Here is a 20,414-nt window from a genome sequence, read left to right on the forward strand (position 1 = left end):
CTGTGTGGCACACCACGCGTACGCCCCCCACAAAGTAAACATTAACCAAAAGAATACTACAGGGATGTCCTCCGTCGCCTGCGTGGTGCTGTGCGGCGCAAGAGGCCGAAGTTGAGGTCAACAGGAAATTGGCACATCCATCATGACAATGCTCCTGCACATTCCTCGCACTAAATTCACACTTTTTTCGCGGAAAACCAGACTACTGTAGTTCAACAGACTCCGTACTCTCCTGATATGGCCTCCTGGGACTTCTGGCTGTTTCCCAAAATCAAGAGGTCATTGAAAGGAGCGCGATTTCAGACAAGAGAGGACATTATGGCCGCAACGACAGCTGAGCTAAACTCCATTCCGAAAGGGGCCTTTTCGGAATACTTCCAACAATGGCAGTACCACTGGGAGAAGTATGTGGAGTCCCAAGGAGACTACTTTGAAGGTGATTAGGTTTCGAACGCTCCAGTTATGCCAGTTTTTTTTCTTCAGCAAAAGGTCGGATACTTTTCTAACAGACCTCGTACTTCCACCGGCGCGCATTCCTCGCTCCGTAGCCAAGTGTTACTGTACTACATTTCACACACGAACAGGGTCTCGGTTCCAACCTCGGCTACCGATCTGTTACTTTTTTTTTCGAAAAGAATGAAGTCGGAACTTCATTGTCAGCCATGACATGTTGGCAGATGCAGTCAACTAGACCGTTGTGCCGAATCCGCGGTAACGCAAAGCGCTCAGTGAAATCGCTTTCGCATCTGTGATCGTCCATCGAGATCATCCGGTTAGATGGTACGGGCTTACGTCTTCGCCGTGGCAAGCACGCCGCCCAGGCGTAGCAGGTAGTGCCTGTTCGACAGGATGATGCGGTCGTACTTGTCCAGGCTCACTTGGGCGTCACGCAGAACCAAGTTTAGGAAGGAGGTCCACTTCATCTGAGGCACGCAGAGAATGGAAAATATGTCCAAAAATGGTCTCAGTTTCGCAGCAAGTTGAAGCGAGATGCACTAAAGCAGCATTTGTGTGAGGGACACTTCGCGAGTCAAACGCTGCCGCCGACGTCATCGTGTAGTGTCTCTGCAAACACCTGTGTTCACTCTCTGGTTAACTATATTAGTGGGAAAGCGTTATACGGCTCATTGGCAACAAAACCTGGCGGCATTAATTAGCAGCAGTGGAACGAACACTGCAGAATGATGTCACCATCGCCTCGCATGGCGTCAGCCGTAGGCCATAAGATAGGTACGTTTACAGCGAAGGAAAGCAGAAGTCCTTCCGAACGTGTGGGGAATTGAACCAACCAACATGAGACCACGAGGCGAGCAGGCAACCCTAAAGCCACATGACCGCGTTTCTTCTTTGCGAATAATGCAGAACCTAGCGTACGCTTTTCATCACGATTGCAATTGCTAATGGGTAGCTGTGTCATTAAAGAGTACGGAATATTTAATGAACCTCGCAACGGAGCCCACGACGAGACAGTGCATTCACATTCAAAGCACCTAAATAGTCTTAAGCGACCTCCGTAACTTCATTTCATGCAGGGTATATCCCGGCGACAGTCGGGGAGTGGGGATATGGTAAAGCTGTCAATGAAACTTCTTCATCATACTGAAGAAGGGGTAGTGTAGCGGTTCACTGGAGTTATTTAGCGATTATCTGAAAGCTTATAAAGGCAATCAAGCGGGCTTGTTCACTGCGACACGATGGCAGTCGTCCTGCAACTGGTGTCATCCACGGAGACTAGAGACCTATGCAGCATTGTACATGTTGTCGAATTTAAGCCGCGATAAATTTCGACCTACATATTGAGGCCAGTCCCAGAAATGGAGCAGTTTTACTGATGAGATGTGTGGTTACTGCTTTACAGTTTTGATTTTGTTATCAACAGGAACTATATAGTGTGGACGCATCCACTAGCTTTTTAAAGGTGACATGTGTGACCGATTTCTTTTGAACATAACTTATATTTGCAAAGCATTATCTGTTGCTCGAGGCGAGCGGTTTTTGAGCTTTGATTCATAGAGATTCATGGAGGCAGATGCCTTCATGTCAAAAAGATCGAACTATACTTTCGCCCAAGAATAATACAAGCCGTTCAGTTTAGGAAATTACCTTGTTTTGATGAAGAATAGTTTGTACAATAATTTCTGCGGCCGTCCTTTTAGTTTTGCTTTGGAAACGAAAGATTGACTTTGAGATCATGCCTTTTCAAAGTTACCTGCTGCGAAGACAGAACTTAAGTGTTAGGGCATGTACCCTTTAAAAGCAAACGCCTACAAACAAACACAAGAATTCGGTATACAAGACTCATGTATTGCCATGCAACAAAGTTGCCAGCATTTTCATCTGCCAGGGCGCGTGACTGCGTTATGAGAAATACACATATGAAGTCCATTGTCCCTTTCGTCATTCACTCTCCTATGAATTGTGGATGGAGTTTTCTAATTTTAATTTGTACCTGCGTTGAATCAGTTGACACAATTGATAACAAAGCCGACTTTTCTCGCCGATCAGTGGTTCGTTGTATATGACCGGCATGTAGCAAAAAATAGTGTTCCCGTGTTGTCCTCCACTTTACTATCCGGGTATACTACCCGAGGTGTCCGATCAAACCTGCATGCTTCAACATCTAAACGCGAAACCTTCATGCACATCTTCCAGCTTCAGAGATCCGTGGTAGGCTATTTCGACACCGGGCTTCTACTTGTGAGTCTGGTCGGTTGCGGTGGTGCCTGTATTTTAGGTCTTGCTCTTTACTACCTTTCAAAGCTTCGTTTTCAGTAGGTGTGGTATTTTTGTGGTTAGAATCTGGTATTCTATCGATGCAAGCCAACTCCAATTTATCGTCAGTGTCCCGTTGAATTAGCGGCCTAAACATAGTAAATGTGAATACTGTGATTTGACGAGTCATGTTCTGTTCAATGTGTATTATCTTTCCCTTTCATTTTGGAGCAGAGTTGTTCGTATTGTTTTTATTTTATTCATTTCTATTCGTATTTAAATTTTTATTTTTACTTTTTTATTTTAACTGTTTTTTTACCTTGCCCTCTGTAACTAAGCCACCTGCAGTGACGTCCAATGGGATCTGTAAGTATTCTAAGAAACATGTGTAGATGAGGGAAGCAATTGTTTTACAAAATTGTTTTAGCGGAGGGAGCACAAGTGGCCAGATACAGACATATTTTAACCAGTGAACAGACAGGATCACCAGGAAAAGGTGCACACGGGAAAGCGCTGCACTTACAACTGCTCTTAGTCAAGTGGTGTCCCACGTACTCCTTCTGGTGAGCCTGTCTGTTCGCTGGTTCCAAGCGTTCGAGACACTCCAAATGACCCGCATGGTCACCTTGTTAATGGATCAATACCTTCATGGATAAGGTGCAAAACGGCCGGGCTCCCGGACGTGTAAATTTTAAAAGCAATTCCAGACGCGATATGTTTCCGACATACTCCACAAGTGCCCTAAAAGTACACAAAATAATAAAAGAAAAATTCAAGCTGTAATCTGTTTGCAACAAGGGAATATGAACCTATAACAAACACATTGAATTGCATAGGACACAGGCATAACGGAATCGGATGCCTATAAAAACAGCACTCGCACTGCCCTCGTATAGTAGTTGAAGGCTGAGGAGGAGAGCATCGAACTGGCGCTTTTATTATTTCTGTCGTTCTCGCACATTCGTATCGGTACGTCCCAACCTCCTTTGTGAAAATCAACAATATTCTTTTTTGTGTAATAAGGGAGTAATTACTCATTGACATCAACCCAAGCGCAGCCATACGACTACAAAGGAAAGATACAGCTTTCTCAGAAACTTCGCAGTTAAAGAAAAATTCGTCCTGGCCCGGGGTTCGAACCCGTGACCACCGCTTCACCGGAGCAGTCGCTGTACTAACTGAGCTAACTTGGACGGCAAGCTTATGATAGGGCGAGAGCGAATTAATCAATAACTCGAAGTGGGAACAGTGTTGATCAAATGTTTTAGGGGAATCCCCCAAGGTGATTTGTGATTTGAACATGGATTTACTTCGGAATGTAGGGGCCTGTTTAAGGTGGTTGCAATGTGGTGACAAAAAATCGACTAGGATACTTGTTTTCTGTGACCCTTAAGATATGTAATGGCAGAAAATATCTGTTATATTTGGCAGAAATATAATCACGCGCAGCTTTGACCATGTTAGTATTGGAAGAAAATACTTGGAAATAATTGACTGCGGTCCTCACATTTGGCACCGTTGATTCCAGAGACTCCATAGAGATGAGGTGAAAGGACTTTTTCGGATCAGGGAGGTCCGTGGGCTCTTCGGATATCTAAAAAAAAATAAATTAACGCATTATTATTCCCTTTATAGGCAAAAAGGTGCAGAAAATTTCCCTTATGAGGCAATTTACCGAGGCTAGGATTAAAATTTGGCTGCCCATTTATACAAGTGAAACAGCAGGGATCACTAGAGGTTGGAAGTAAGATATCATGACCGATGAATAGTTCAGAAAACAACGCATGCTATTATCGAAGTGACTATTTATATACCTACAAACTGCTGACTGTGACTTTCAACGGAATGATGCCTTCAAAGGGTGTACGTTGGTTTCGTTGATGATGAGAAGTCCACCGCTTGAGGTATCTCGTATACTATGCGAAAATAAAGGGTCATCATTTTACTTATTTTAACGCATGTTTCCCGTTACAATGGATACAGTGACAGTGATGTTTATTCGTGAATTGTCCCTTGTTTGGAAACTGCGCAAAAGTATTAAGCATATAATTACTCATCCAGGGAATGTTTCGCATTTTTCCTCTCTAATAGTGAAACTTTGTACCGAAATCCCTGGACATGAGCGCGAGTCAAAACTTGCCAGGTACGTGCTGACTCTCATGCGCGACTGCTCGCAGGGAGTGCAGCGCCGTAAGGTTGTACTGCGACATAGAAGCCCTGCGTCTGTACTCTCACTGCTGTCGTCAGCAGTGTGTGCTCTTCAGTCATCAGTGACTGCTAAATGCTGCAGCGCGTTGCCTGCTGCCGCGGTCGTGACCAGTTGCGCAACAGCGCGAAATTTTATGCGAAGCATATTAACGCAGGTTTCGGGCCTTCGCGCGACGCCCGGCGGTGGCCACCATTGACCTTCAAGTGACCTTCAAGTAGGTCACGTGACATGACGTCACGTGATGACGTCACACCGGCTGCAGATGGAGCCTCATATCGCGCCGTCCATGGAGGAAGGAAAGAACTAAGGAGAGGCCCTGACGTCACATTTTGTGAAGCCGCCCCGCAACCGGAAGTTGGCTTGGCTCTCCTCACTATCTGCTTTCTCCACCGAGCTACGGGGCGGGGATCGCGCGCGGCTCGCAAGCGCTTCGTAAAAGGAAGGTATAAAAAAAACCGCGCCGCTCGCCGCTACACTCCTACACCTCCCTCCCCGTAAACACGCACTTAGACACAGACCAGCGCACAGGTGCGGTGAACCTTTTCCGACCCCAGGCGAAGAAAGACGACATTGCGCGCCGCTTATAGCTCAGCTCACCATCCTCCTCGGGCTACCGTACACCCGCCATGTGGCCTTCGAAACGCAGCTCAGCATCGCCGAGAGCGGCTTCATGTTTCTCTGCTGTTTGGTGAGGTGCGAAAGTTCGCTGATCAAAACAATCAACGCTTCTTCGCGTGTCGAAGCGCTGTTCCGGAGTGCCACCTTTTCGCGAGATTCATTTCAATGCATCGATCGCTCCGCGTAACGACACCAAGTTTGACGAACAAAATATCAAATTAGCGGTTATTTGCTGCATTAAAAAGCAACCTTAGATGCGTGCGTAACGTCACGACGCCAGGCATGTAGACTTTAAAACGCAAGGCCGAACACACCGTGCCGAAAGCCCGTCCACCGCCACCGAGAAACACTCGGGCCCCTAGCAACAACGACGTTAACGACGCCGTACGCCGTTGCTAGTGGCCCGAGTTTTCTTAGCAACAACGACAACGTTGCTAGTGGCCCGACCTTTTAAGCCTAAATTTTGACGTCACTTCCGCCACATTCTCGCCAATGCATTGGGAATACGAAGGGCTTCTCCTTAGTTTTCCTTCCTCCATGGCGCTGTCGGACGTCGCCCGACGGAGGCCTCCACGCTTCGGTTCGCGCCGTCGCGCGCGACGCGGCGGCGGCGCCATCATCGCTGCATCACGTGATATGTGACGTCACGCCAGAGGTGAGGCGGCGCGCGCCCGCCGTCGCGTCAGTCTCTGTGCCCGCAACCGCGCCAGCGTCTTTGCGCCGGGCGTGTATGCGGTCAAGATGCCTCCAAACGCTAAGGACATGCTTCGCATCCACTGGGCTTAACCTTGATAAGCCTCCTTTTATTTTTTATTTAGAGCAGGTGAGCGTCTCGCACATCATTTATGCCGAGAATTTCGATAAAGGTTTGGTTCATTGGGGTTTAACGTCCCATAGCGACTCAGGCTATGAGGGACGCCGTAGTGAAGGGCTCCGGAATAATGTCGACCACCTGGGGTTCTTTAACGTTCGCTCACATCGCACAGTACACAGGCCTCTAGAATTTCGCCTCCAACAAAATTCGGCCGCCGCGGCCGGGATGGAACCCGTGTCTTTCACATCAGCAGTCGAGCGCGCAACCCACCCCGGCGGTCGATAAAGCAGCGAATCAATTTTTCAGTGTCTAAAAATCGTTACCCTTTCGAATGTTCCGTAAAGGTACTTACTTTATAATCAAAAGAGTACACAAGGAAAAGGAAAAGAGGAGCTCGGTATGACAGGCATGACGCAAGCCCACAGTCACCAAAACGAAATTGCATTGGGGATGTTTTTTGCTTTTTATTTGTGGTGTTCATCAATAAGAGACGAATATGGCAAATATTTTTAAAGGTTTACTAGCAATCACTTATCTTTGAAAAACAATTACCATATTAACATCCTATTGATGAACACCACAAATTAATAACAAATAAAAACCGCCTATATTCCTTGGTTTCGGTGGCTGTTGGCTGCAGTCGTGCATTTCTAAGCAATATTATTTTTAAAGTTTACATTGTTATGTGCTCCAGAAGACCAAACATTTCAAAGATAATAAGGCTTTTGCATTCATTATCTGAAGAACCCAGAATACAATGACATTGTTTTTGTTCACTGACCTGCCCTGCTCAGTTGCAGGGGTGGCGGGGCTTGTCAAGCGGTCGTAATGACTGCTTTTTCTTGCCGCACTCAGTTTTTGCGAAGAAAATTGGAATAAACTGAGCTGATACTAATATACACGCAGTGAAAGCAGCATACAACTTGTCGTTAATTTTAGTTTCTTCATTTTGAGCCTAACGAAGTGAAAAAAAAAAATCCATAAAAGTGGTTTTGACTGCAAACTCCGGCTCCCCTATTTTAGTCAAGGAGTGTTTGCAATAAAGCAAGCTGCTTATTTGTGATATCTAGGTAACCAGCTAAACTAAAAAGTGCGACGAATTAATCGCTAAGCCCAAGGGAAAATATGAACTTATACATTGGGATAAAACAAGCAAATCCAGGGAAACATGATTTGATGGGAATATCTTATCATGCCATATGTTTATTATCGGCTATATTTCGGCTCATGACTAGTGAGTATTTAGATAAGCGCGTAATATTCATACAGTTACGATGGCTATATTTGAATGCAACTATATGAATAAGCAACAACTTCTGTTTCAATCTTCGACAACGGTCTCCACACTCCTAGATTGATTTTCACCTAAGTTGAACTACCGAGTATACCTGCTACCCTCGGCGACATACCGCTGCAAGCTTTCCTTCGAAGTTGACGATTTCGTTGACCACGTTCTCTGCTGCGGCGACCGAGGATCCGAGTATCTGCGCCGAGCGGAAGATGAAGAGCTTGTAGCGATGCCGTATCCTGAAGTAGGGTGATCCGAACGGAGAACGAAGCACCTCCCTTTCAACGCCGAACTCGGGCTGGCCCAACTGCAAGTTTAAAGTAGTGGCTTATGGCGATGTTTGGAGACAATGGCTCAGTAAACAAATGTTTCCAGTAATGGCATGAACAGCCGTAACGTCGAGAGGAATGCGCTCTTAGCAAAAACTTTGTTGCAGGTGACATCAATAGGACCTCCAAACCACATTAGGTGAACAGCGGCCTTATAGAAGGAAGAGAAAAAAAATATGAGGACACCTAAGCTGCGGCTTTGCTACTTTCTTAAGCAGTAGGCATTTGAACTTGAACTTTATTTCTCGTCATCGCGGGTGGAGACTGGGAATAAAGGTACCAAGTACCTGAAGAAAGGTCCCAGCCCCCTACAGTTAAGTTTCGACAACAGTGATATCAGAAGAAAATACATATAAATGGCAAAAGTACAGAATTTGCGTAAGTACACACATATTACACTTGTATAAAATACACATTACACAGCCACAATGCTCACATAGCTCAACTGGACTCTACGTATTCATTTTGTGAATGGATATACGTACATACAAACAACAACATCGGCTCGTAGCGGTAAGCGTTTTTTTTTAAGTACCCAATGAAGCGGTAAAATCTAACAGTTCATCAACCTTGTTCAATATTTGAGTTGACTTATATAAGAATGTCGGCTTTCCATAATTTGTTCTTTTTTTCGGTATGTGTCTGATGTTTCGCCGTAGTAAGTGCCGAGATGTATCTGGATTTCTAATTACACACAAGGATCAGCCTACGTCACTACACATACTAGGCACCATGCTACCCAGCAAGATACCCAACGTCTAAGTTTAGCCAAGCCGAACGAACATGCCTCCATGGCGCAAGACGCACGTGTCTGACTCGCATCCATAGGGTTATGGGTCGATTTCTAAGTAATGACGCCAATTTTGTTTCAGCGTAATTAACTTACTTTACATAGTAACATATCACAATCACATTTTAGTCGCGCTACGAGCTCATACTGAGACATCTCGACCCTCTCGATCAATCGGGGCTTTATCGATACGTCACAGGCAAACACTGCGATTGTTTCCAAACTGAACGGGAGTTTGACGCTGCCGCTTAAAATAACTCCCAACTCCTGGTACAGGGAACGGCGAGGAAAAGCTAACAATGTAAATTCATATATTAAAAGTTTGATTCCATACACCCCAAAGGCTGGTCTTGGGCGCTAAAATTGTAAGGTAAAATGGTGCTTCCCAGAGGAATTCGCAGAAGAAACATCCCGTGGAATTGCTTTTTGCGCAAGAATAGCGGAAAGCAAGGCCGCCTTCTAGCCAACAAGATCTGCATCACAGAGACGTCACCATTGAACACAACCATTCCCAACTGCAACAAGCAAAAAAAAATTACGCACAAATTTATGCCTCTTGTCCTTAAACATGAAATGCCTTTACCAGATGTTCTCACCAATGCTATTAGAACATTATCACAACATCTTGGTGCAGTGTACCACAAAACTGATTCTGTATAAGGAGTGAATTTCGTTCGCAATAATTTTTGTATACCAAGAAAAGAAATGATCTTAGCTGGATAGGACGCCACAGCTCAGCACCTTTAGACTCGTGCTTGCATGGCGCCTTAGAGGACAAATCTGGTGGTTTGTTCAACATTTTAAGGTATTCATCGCGTCACATTCTTTGGAGCCCCGTGTCTCAGACCTAACAACCAATATTTAAAAATATCAAATACGACTATCTCAAAACAGCTAAACAACTCAACAGAAACTCGGTTCGTGGCCAGAGAGGTTACTCTGTTTCACGCAGCGATTCCATCACGTACAAAACATGAAAAAGATTAGTACGCGCGTTGAATGGCTGAAATAGAGACTGAAGATGACGGCTAAGTACGTAAATGCGTAATATGAGCAAATAGAAGCCTTGTAATTTGTTCACGCGGGAACCAGGTAATAATGCACAAAGAAGAAGAAAAGACTGGCCAAAAAATACACTTCGCCAGAACTGCCAGATTACCAAGTTCTTATGATAATGACGCCACTTTCACTGAAACCAGGCCTGTCATTAACTTTGTGTTTGTGTGTGTGGGGGGGGGGATATTCTCACTTGCAATCCGGCTTTGTCGCGACGGTTTTTCTTTTTTACGCATCGGGTTTCAGGCTAAGCTTGACGTCATGGGCTCTTATCCGTAGGGGCGAGAAGTTAAAAATCTAATTTTCTGAGGAATGAACGGCTGTGTTCTGCTGCCGGGCAAGCCCAAGTATAAGCGCAAAAAAGCGATAAAAGCAGTTTTACCTGAACAAAAACTCGATAAATTTGCCCACCGTACCCTTTTAAGGCAAAGGACCCGTGTCGATTTCGTCGTACTCACGTAGACGATGTGCCTTCGCGTGTCGTGGTGGTCGGGACCGACGCGCACCGATACAATGGCGCTGAGTCCGAGATCGCGGATCATGTCGGCCAGCGTGTTCATCACATTCATCTTGAAGTCCTGGTCCCCGATGGGCCACTGCGGAATGCCGTACTTATCCAGCAGGTTCTCCAGTGGTTTCGTGCCCTTGGTGTGTCGCATCCCTGCAGGGTTTAAATAGGGTGTTTCTTCCGATAAGGAAGGCCCCAATGGTAGGAAGGCGGGTGTGAAGTGGGGAGGGTGTTAGGATGGGGAGGGCGAATCTTGTCCAGGCACGATGGCTGCTAAAGTTGATCGTGAAAAGAAAACGGCCACCTCAGCAGAAACGAATCCGGGGGTGTGGAGTTGGGAGGGATAGCGAGCTTTGGCTTAAAAGCCTGTGTGTCTAGATACGACAGGTGGCTTCGTTCACCCTCGCCATCCTATCTCCTTTCCTAGTTCACACCCTCCTCCTCGCACTGAAGAGCCTATTTAAACCACGCCAATGATGAAGGCTTTGCCTAGAAGAAGACAAGGACTCTTGACGAAACGCTGGCAAGCACCCTCTCTTGTTCACTTTGTGATTATCAACAATATCAAGTGTGAAACTGTGGAGTTTTGGCGGAGAGTATGGGAAGAAGCGAGGAAGTGGAGAGGTGGGCACACTAGAGAAAATCTGCGCATGGACTACGAAGAGAAAAATTTGGCCACCGGGGCTCATAGCTTGATGTGCATCTTTCTCTCCACAGACGCCCTCGCATCTAAGGAAATTTCACAGCGTGGCACGGCTGTCACTCACCCATATTGGTGCAACCTTTGTAAAGGGCAGCAGCTTTCTGGATGGCATGCTGACTGGAATAGGAGACGATAGTCTTGTTCAGCCCATCTGAAAGAAATGTTGAAGCATCCGGGGCAGCATTACAGGTAATCTCGCATCTATCTGTCTTAAAGAAATGGCAACATTCCTGGCACAAAATAAAAAAACATTCTTCGGTGCTGATTTGTGCCCATCGTAATATAGTAATGCCTTTGTAGAAGGCATTTAATCTTCCATCAGTAGAGGGGGCATGATATCGGATTACCCATTAAAGTAAAAAAATAACCACACAAGCGCTAGCATGATTTTGTTATTTTTCGTGCCAATCACTGGGAGCACTTTCCAAAAATGCGTCGCAAAAAATTAATAAAAATTTCTTCTCAGTGCACGGAGGATAGCATATAGATTTTGACGCCATGATCGCTATCTGCTTCGTGGATATTATACACAAGACTGGTCTAGAGATTCCTTTTTTCCTTATTCATCGACAGCCTCCACTCAGTTTCGCGCGTTTTGACTAAAACCTGTTGACAGCTACAGGCCGCGGTTGCGCACTTCTACAGTCGTTGCTAAAGTCAAAGTACCAGTGAGCATGTTATGCCTAAGAGCACTGGCTGGACAGACTTCCACTGAAAGCCTGTTCGCGTTAATGCATAATCCATTCGTAAAATTAAGAAGGCAACTAATGAATAACATGCAGCTACCAGTCACGACATTCTAAATAACGAAATTAGAGGTCAGGTACGTTTAGAGATTTTCGCAAGGTTTAAAAAACGTATAAAGGTAAAGCGAACACCTGGGCTAGTTGGCGCCTATTCACTATATGCAATGGTAATCATGTCCATGGGAAAGGATAGAACAAAGCAAACATCACTACACAGTGCGACATATTTCTGAAAATAGACGGCTGGGGCAATTGGTAGGAACCAGAGCAGCCTTCCCCAGTAGATGTTCAGAGAGTTTGACGAGTGCCTGGTCGGTTGGACTAGCATTCCACTGTTTAAAGTGGGCGGAAGCGCTAGATTTATTGCGACTTGTAAGCAGAGGAGTTTTTATTTTGAAGTCCACATTGCAAAGACTAAGTCAGAACCAGCACCGAATGCCAGCTTGAGTTTTCGTCAAGTTAATATACGATATCGTCATGCTTCTGCTCCTCTGAATGCATTTAAATGCCGCTTCCAGAAGTTTCCATTCGCCACATTATGAGCCTGAATTGTGCGCATAAAACCTTTCCACCACACGAAGCCTCAGATTGACGCGACATACACCTAGGGAGCAGCCCTGATATACCTGCACGAGCTACACAATCCGCTGATAGCAACAGGCTGAATGATCGAATTAGTGAAACACGTAAAATAAGTGCAATAATTTCCCTAGTGTGAACTGCCATTTTAAAACCAAGAATGCGCTTAGGATTACTTCCAGATGATTTAGCAGACAAGGCAAGGGATTTGAGGTGCTTATTATGGCTACATATGAAAAAATACCAACAGACACTGAAACCAAATATTGCATAAAGCAATGTTCCTTTTTTTTTTTTTGAATTTGTCGCGCTAATGTGTGAGAATTACGTAGTGTAGTTATCTTATTGCCGAGAAATAAATGACTGGAAAGTAGTAGAAAACACAATCACTTGAGGCCAACCCATGACCTGAGAATTTCGGGTGCGATCCCAAACCTTATTTACATTTTAATGAATCTTGTGAACTATATATAGCAGTGGTGGCAAAAGCAAAATTTCACCCCTCTAACCCGTCCAGACAAAGAATCGCCCTTGACTTCATCTTCACTTATGTTTATCATCATTCGCTGGCGGCTCGCCAAGAACACTCCTCCTTTGTGCAGGAAGTAGCTGAGCCAGTTCCGCGGCATGAGTGGCATGCTTGCTTTCTCCTTCTGCTCTCTGGTTGTCTTGCTGATCCGGACCCCAGCTCAGAGGCTCTTCGCTCGGTAGTGTTCGGGCATGTCATGTCTAATGCTGTCATGCACTCTGTCACCAAATGAGCGACATTTACACACGTTGCTAGATGACGCGGGTTTACGCCAGATGCCACTGGATTTATTTATGACCAAAAACACTACACAGGAAACTATTCATACGAATGAATTAAGGATGCTTATAAGCGTTGATGGTGGACGTGTTTGGTGTCATTAATGCATTTGAGAGAACAAGCACGTGTACGTTTCTTTTATGTATGAGTATTGTTCATATGGACACTGTGTGACGACCTCATGAAAAAAAATATTTCGGTACGTGTAGTATGTTAGCTCTGTCTGGATAACATGGTAAATTGCCGATGCAGAATTGGGCCCGCTAGCGGAGGAAAGCGATAACTGATCAGAAAGGAGAGAAACCATTCTCCAGTAGCGCACGCAGTTTGGGTGAGTTGGGTGATTGGGGCGGCAGAAAATTAGGTGTGTATCGACTTCACGTCGACTGGGTTGACCGACGAGACAAGCGTCAGCGTAGTGCCACGGCACGAATCCCGCCAAGCTTTATTGCGCGCTCGCTTTTATACAGTGAAATGGGCAACGCCCCTTCGGCTTATCAAGCTTGCCGCTCGAAGCCAGGCGCGATACGATACAAGGTGGGCTGATGAGATTAAGAAGTTTTGCGGGGGTACGGTGGCCGCACTTGGCAAAAGACAGGGTTAATTGGAGACACATGGGAGAGGCGTGGGTGTAGTCAGGCTGATTAAGATGATGATGATGAATGATGTTGAAATTCCGCGCCAATCCTTAACGCATGACCGTTTGCAACAGTTTTCACGCGCGCAATCGAAGCATCGTCCCAGGAACCACCGGCGTTTCACTCACCGATTATCTTGTCTTCGACAGCCCACTGGGCCTCCAGGCGAGTGCTGGTGACGTAGCGGTAGGGAGGAACCTTGGTGGTGCGCATCCACCCTCCGCACACGTGTTCGTAGAAATCCTCGCACGGAAGCACCGACGACGTCAACGATTCCGAGGCGCGGTTTACTGCGCGGAGGGAAAAATAGCGCATGAAGAGGCACCACGTAGTGCGTCAGTGCTCGAAATAAAGTTGACATCAGTTTTCTGGCCTCCCCAATTGCCACCAAGATTACATTAGAAGTGTTCCACTCACAACAGGCATTCATTATGAAATCTCACCACCTGCACTAAATTTCCTTCCTGTTATGTTACTCCACTATTTCTGTCGCCCGCATTTACTTAACATCCTGTTAAATGTATTAAATACAAAAAAAATATTTACCTGCTTTACACAGGTATGAAACTCTCTTGATCAGATCCTACGGCCAGTGGATCTAAAGCTGCCCCAAACTGTTCATGCTACAACTCCCTTATATTCAAGTAGAATGGATATGTCGGCTAGTTGGTATACGCGCTCGTTTTGGACAGAAAACAGTCAGTAATTAGATTGCATTCAGGGACAAGGCGTCATTCGTCTGTGTTTGGTTTGTTTTTCGCGTTTTTTGGTGTCTCGGCTGTCCTGCTACCAGGCTGAGGGAGTTCTTAGCCAATGATCTCATGTGGTCTTAGGATTGTACTCTGGGCATGTGCACTGGAGCTATTGGGTGATGTGACTGTTAGTTACAGATATGTTTTTTTCTTAATAAAAAAATGTAGTTGTGAGTCAGCGCTCGTCTGTGTTTCCTGGCTCTGCCTTTCTTCCGTTCGCGCTGTTTGCTATTACTTACATTCCTCACATAATCCTGTATACGAACATCTGTGTATTACATTTATGGTTAAAATGATATTCAGTTTTTGTTTCTCGTTTTATTGAAACAATGCCTTACGTAACTTCAATTGTATTTCGAGATTTTCATTTTTTGCACGCGGTACGCTGTATCACGAAGGGACAGTGGCCTCGTCATGCTACGCAGTCTTTAGCCTCTGCGCCTGTAGTAGGAATTGTATGCCTGCTACAAAAATAAAATGCAGTTTAATTTCAGAAATAATTCGTGCACAAAAGAGTTGCTACTCTTGAATAGTCAGTCATAAACTTGAGACGTTTGGTGAAAATTACAGGATGTCCCATAAAACCTCTTAGTATCTCAGAAGTTCATTTCTTTACCATCCAACTACATTCCAATCTACATAAAGAAAACGCAAGGATAAGATACACCAAAGCATTGTCGCTGTTTAACGTACCGAAATCCGCGCAGTCCTCGGTGAAGCAAGTAGTGTTTTCAGTAAACATGAACGTTGCCGGGAAGAGACTGGGGTTCAAGCAACCTGCGGTGACGTGCACGCATTATTACGGATTGCAGGTGTGATGTGATAACACGAAAACAATAATAATAGACGTTCGCAGCAGCACAGTATTACATATGATAACGTGCCAGTCTTTATATGACAACCTGCCAAATTGAAGCGAGAAGAGGTGGAGGGTCAAGATCATTTTCAAAACAAATTTCTGCTTTGTCCCGGTGACGTCGCAAGGACCGGTAACTTGTGACCACGTCCATCTAAATATCATCTTTTAGAAGCATTAGCGCTGACTTTGTTGAGCAGATGTGGCCCGAAGTCCTTTTTTTCTTATTTTCAGCACCGCGTGCACATTAAAGGAAGAAAGAGGCTGACAGGAAAGAGCGCTGCTGTTACTTTTGCACTTGTGCCCGCAAGAAAGAAAATGGCGGAAAACCTCCTAAACTATGTGGTAGGTGGCTCGCGTCTCCAAGACGAATTCTACCGTTCCCTTGGCCACGGACCTAAGTTCGCTGTAGAACCTAGGAGGACTGCGCCATAACTGCTGACCATGGTCAGACGTGCTTACAGCCTTGCTCCACGAGATCAGCGCTATTTCCTGTCAGCCTCTTTCTTCCTTGAATGTGCTCGCGCTGCTGAAAATATTATCCAACACCAACTAGCCCGACAGCTTGTGTTATTGATGTCCTTCAGATGTTTTCAATTTCCGCGAAGAACTGACACTTTATAGTGCAGCTAGACAGACTTAACACTAGCGACAGTTTTCCTTCGCAATCTCGAGATTCAATTAGCCAAGGAGACCAACTGCAGCAATTTTTCGCCACGCTGCCATTGATCACGGTTCTGCAACCCGCTCTTGTTACACTCCGTAAGCGCAGGCTTAGGTGTTTAGGGGAGCCGCATGCATGCGCAATTACTGTTGTTGCATCCCACGTCGTCTCAATCTGTCTCCCTGCGTATCCTTTTCGTTAATTTTTGAACGGCAGTTCTGTTTTGTTAACAATACAAAACAATAAAGGACAATAATAATTTACTTTGCTTATACTTCAACGCCGTCAAACGCAGCGAGAGGAAGCGTGAAGGTTGCTTTGCTTGTATCTCTGCTCGCTTCACACTTTCCTTAAACCCTTCATGCATTGTGCAGTTTATGTGACCACCCATTGTAGCCTGCTTACTGCGCCTTTCTATATCATCTGAACTAAATACAGATCCTTCAAAGATGCGCACAGAGGGGCTTAAAGGCTTTTAGATCTTTTTAGGTCAGTTTTTTGAACGAAGGTCCAACGTGTTGGCAAAGCAGAGAAGAAACACCTAACTAGCCGCCGGTTATCACTGGTAACGTCGTCCACACACCTGTCTAGAGCGCTCGAACAGCGCACGGGCGAGTACACTAGCGTGGTCTAAAAGTGGACGTTGTCTCGAAACGAAGCCTTATGGTGCAAGATCATTCCCATGGGTCGTGTTCAACTCGTCTTGAAAAGCTATATCGGGTCCGGCCCGATACACCTAACGAAACGAAAACGAAACTCTGAAGAAAACGGTTAAGCTTACGTTAAGGAGACCGCAACGAGCTATGGAAAGAAAAATGTTAGGTGTAGCATTGAGAGATCGGAAGTGGGCGGAGCGGGTGAGGGAAGAAACACGGGTTAATGGCATCCCAGGTGGAATGAGGAGGAAGAAATGGGCTTGGCCAGGGCACGCAATTCGAAGACAAGACAACCGCTGGCCCTCAAGGGCAATGGAGTGGATTCCAAGAAAAGACGAGCGTAGCAGGGGCCGGCCAAATGTTAGGTGGGAGAATGAGATTAATAGGTTGGGGGGAATACGGATTCGGCAGGTGACAAAGAATAGGGTTAATTGTAAAGACATGGGAGAGGCATTTACCCTGCAGTGGACGTCGTGGGTGATGATGATGGCGGGCGATGATAATGATCGGGTCGAGCAGGTCGTGGAATTTTTCAGAAATACACAAGAAGCGCGTTCCAGTGCTCTAGGCAAGTGCATGGATGACTGCACGCCAACCTGCCCCCTTGTCGCTCATGCTGAGGCTTCAGAATATCGCCTTCTACTCTCAGTTCCCACCGCCCTTTCGCTTACCCTTACGATCAGAGTGCGCCGGCGCTGCGAGTGTCGGGGGTGGTGACATCATTGCTATGAGTGGACGCGCGCATAGACGTTGGGAAACGTCGCAGAAAGTTACTTCGCCGTAAAACTAAATTTTCTGAATCTAATGGCGATTTCCACTGGTGGATCTGAAGCGAGGCGCTCGAATCGCAAAAGAGTGCCCCAAACCGCTTCGGAGGGCAGCGACCGTCGTCGACCAGCGGAGCATGCAGAGCGCGCAGCGGAAGTACTGGTTCCGGAAGTTGAGGTCTGGCAATTCTGGCGCCAAAATACTCGTACGCAGACGACGAGACGGCGGCGGTGAGCAAGCGCGTCTTTCGCGATGGAACCCAGTTGCTTTGTTCATGTTACGCCTGAGGTGCACCGCATTTTGGTGAACCTCGTAGGCAAACAGGAGCACATTGTTCTCTGGGTGAGTTCATAAACGAATACATATCGCATGTCTGCAGAGTGCTTACGGTACGGAACGGTTCACGGTGCGACGGTTTGCCAACTCGCCCAGCTAGATTTTTCATTGAGTCATATGTTGTCAGCCGGCATGAAGTGTGTACCGATTGCTGTCCTCGCGCAAAGACTGCAAACAGACCCTGCATATCAGCTTATTTTTGAGGCAACGGCCGGAGCAGATGTCTTTTCTTTCTTGGCAGCATTTTCCTTCTTGGCGTGCGAAAACAATGAATCACCAAAAGTCATTCGCTATGCCGCTATGATGGAGAAGAAAGCTTTATAGCTTTCCTTTGTAGCCGTATGGCTGCGCTCGGGTGGATGCCAATAAGTAACTACTCCCTTATTACAAATCTACTCCACCTTAGAGGATTCCCCTAAACATTTGACCAACACTGTTCCCACTTCGAGTTATTGATCAATTCGCTCTCGCCCTACCATAAGCTTGCCGTCCCGGTTAGCTCAATTGGTAGAGCGACTGCTCCGGTGAAGCGGTGGTCCCGGGTTCGAACCCCGGACCAGGACGAATTTTTCTTTAACTACGAAGTTTCTGAGAAAGCTTTATAGCTTTCCTTTGTAGCCGTATGGCTGCGCTTGGGTAGATGCCAATGAGTAATTACTCCCTTATTACAGACGTGGACGACATACGCGCACCAAACGCGCGCGAAAGAAACAGCGCTCAGTGTTTCCTGCTGACATTCCTGCGCGCGCTAAAAATAACCGAAAATCACACGTTTGTTTCGGAAGTGACGACATCGCCGACTACAGGTTCCGGTGAGATCCGCCGCTGGTCGGCGGATCAACCTAGCGCTTTCCGTATTGAACGGAGTTGCTCCAAACGACCAGCGCAATTCGCGCGGTCGGTCCAGGTCGACCAGTGGAACTCGAATTCGTCGCCACGGAGCAAGAAAAGCTGCTCCAGCACGACCAGTGGAAATCGCCATAAGCGTAGATTAGAATGAAGCACTCCTTTTTATATACACTGAGTGCTTCCATAGATGTAGATACGTTCTGCCGTTCAAACCGCAACGCTTTGAACACATGATTCTTTTAAGGCGGAAGCCTTTAATGCCTCATCGTTGTAAGCAGGAGTTGTCGACAGAAATGTCACGCTTTTCAATTTGTCGAAATGGTGGTGACGTCACAGCGCGCGAATTTCAGACGGGGCCAATTGTAGTTTGGCTAGTCACCATGCAACCAATTACAGGGATCTTATAGTGATGCTCCAAGTAAGTGGGAATGAGTTGAGTTAATTGCTTAATTACCTTTCTAGCCCGCCGCGACTAATGTGCTGCCAGAGCACTGTAATGCATCGAAAAGTTATCGTTAAACATTAAACAGACTTTCAAAAAAGCATGTTTTGCACATTATGCAAGAATTCTTACAAAAATACACGGCGATAATTTCCTAACCACCGTAATTGTTACCAAGTATGCCTAATTTTGCTTTGGTTCATGGCTGCGTACTGCGGCAAGATAGTCTAAAATGCGCATAATGGGTTAAAAAAAAGCGTGTTTAGAAGTACTGCATCTACGGTTCGAGTGTGAGGCATTTCGGATGCAACGAAGACTTATTGGCTTATCGGGGTTCAACGTCCCAAAGCGACTCAGGCTATGAGGGACGCCGTAGTGAAGGGCTCTGGAAATTTCGGCCACCTGGGGTTCTTTAACGTGCACTGACATCGCAGAGCACACGGGCCTCTAGAATTTCGCCTCCATCGAAATTCGGCCGCCGCGGCCGGGATCGGACCCGCGTCTTTCGGGTCAGCAGCCGGGTGCCATGACCACTGAGCCACCGCGGCGGGGTGGATGCAAAAAAGAGGAATTCCAGATAATGGCTCACCGAAGAACTTGAAGGCACAGGCGACCATGACAGCGATGCCCGCGACCAGAACAACGAAGCAGAACACGGTGTAGACCAACAGCTGGTTTTTGAGCCCGGCCATGCGGAGAGCGGTGAGCTCCTCGGGGGTGAGCATGGGCGGAGGAGCGGCGGGACCGGGCGCGGCGAGAGCGGCGGATTCCGGCACCAGGACAGAGGTCTTCTGATTTTCCAACCTGATGAGAAACGACGTGATGCGCTAGAAATTTGAACTCAGAAAACGGGGTTCAATTTTCAACTTCCGAAGTTCAATTTTCAAACGGAGTTCATCTTCCGAGTTCAATTTTCTAGATTCCGTTATGAGGTAGTTGCTCTTTTTCTTTTCCAATTTTTGGCTGCCTGCCTGTTTCTGCGTTCCTAGATGGTTGCCTTTGCTCACCTTCTCCTTCTTGTCACCTTGCTTTCCCCTTGAAACTTCACCTTATAAAAGGTGCTTCCTGGCTTCAATAAAATTTCAGTTGTGAGTCAGCGCTTGTGTCTCGTCCTCGTTCCTTTCTTGTGGTACGCATGGTTTGGCGCTATTTTTTCCCTCTAATCCAAGTATGCACCAACTAGCCCAAAATGAGGGGTTAATTGAATGAAGGCCAAATGTTCAACACTAACGACCGATCGTCTACGATAACCATGAGTCTATATAACGACAGATCGCATTATATTTTGCGCTG

At 46.2% G+C, this 20,414-nt stretch overlaps 1 protein-coding gene across 2 annotated transcripts in view; it reads right to left on the reverse strand.

Moving 5' to 3' along the window:
* Nucleotides 1-20,414, reverse strand: part of LOC149325458 (neprilysin-1-like) — a 77,121-nt gene that overhangs the window by 45,927 nt on the left and 10,780 nt on the right. For both annotated transcript variants that reach the window (XM_089562918.1, XM_089562919.1), the window contains exons 4-11: nucleotides 19,711-19,925; nucleotides 15,244-15,327; nucleotides 13,927-14,088; nucleotides 11,092-11,178; nucleotides 10,275-10,477; nucleotides 7,763-7,948; nucleotides 4,220-4,306; nucleotides 793-923 (exon numbers count right to left, since the gene is read on the reverse strand). In XM_089562918.1, the coding sequence (XP_089419044.1) occupies nucleotides 793-923; nucleotides 4,220-4,306; nucleotides 7,763-7,948; nucleotides 10,275-10,477; nucleotides 11,092-11,178; nucleotides 13,927-14,088; nucleotides 15,244-15,327; nucleotides 19,711-19,925 (1,155 nt within the window). The remainder of the gene's footprint in view (nucleotides 1-792; nucleotides 924-4,219; nucleotides 4,307-7,762; nucleotides 7,949-10,274; nucleotides 10,478-11,091; nucleotides 11,179-13,926; nucleotides 14,089-15,243; nucleotides 15,328-19,710; nucleotides 19,926-20,414) is intronic.

This window comes from Amblyomma mixtum, chromosome 10, assembly GCF_055824585.1.
Source record: "Amblyomma mixtum isolate Tamu chromosome 10, ASM5582458v1, whole genome shotgun sequence".
NCBI classification, from domain to species: domain Eukaryota; kingdom Metazoa; phylum Arthropoda; class Arachnida; order Ixodida; family Ixodidae; genus Amblyomma; species Amblyomma mixtum.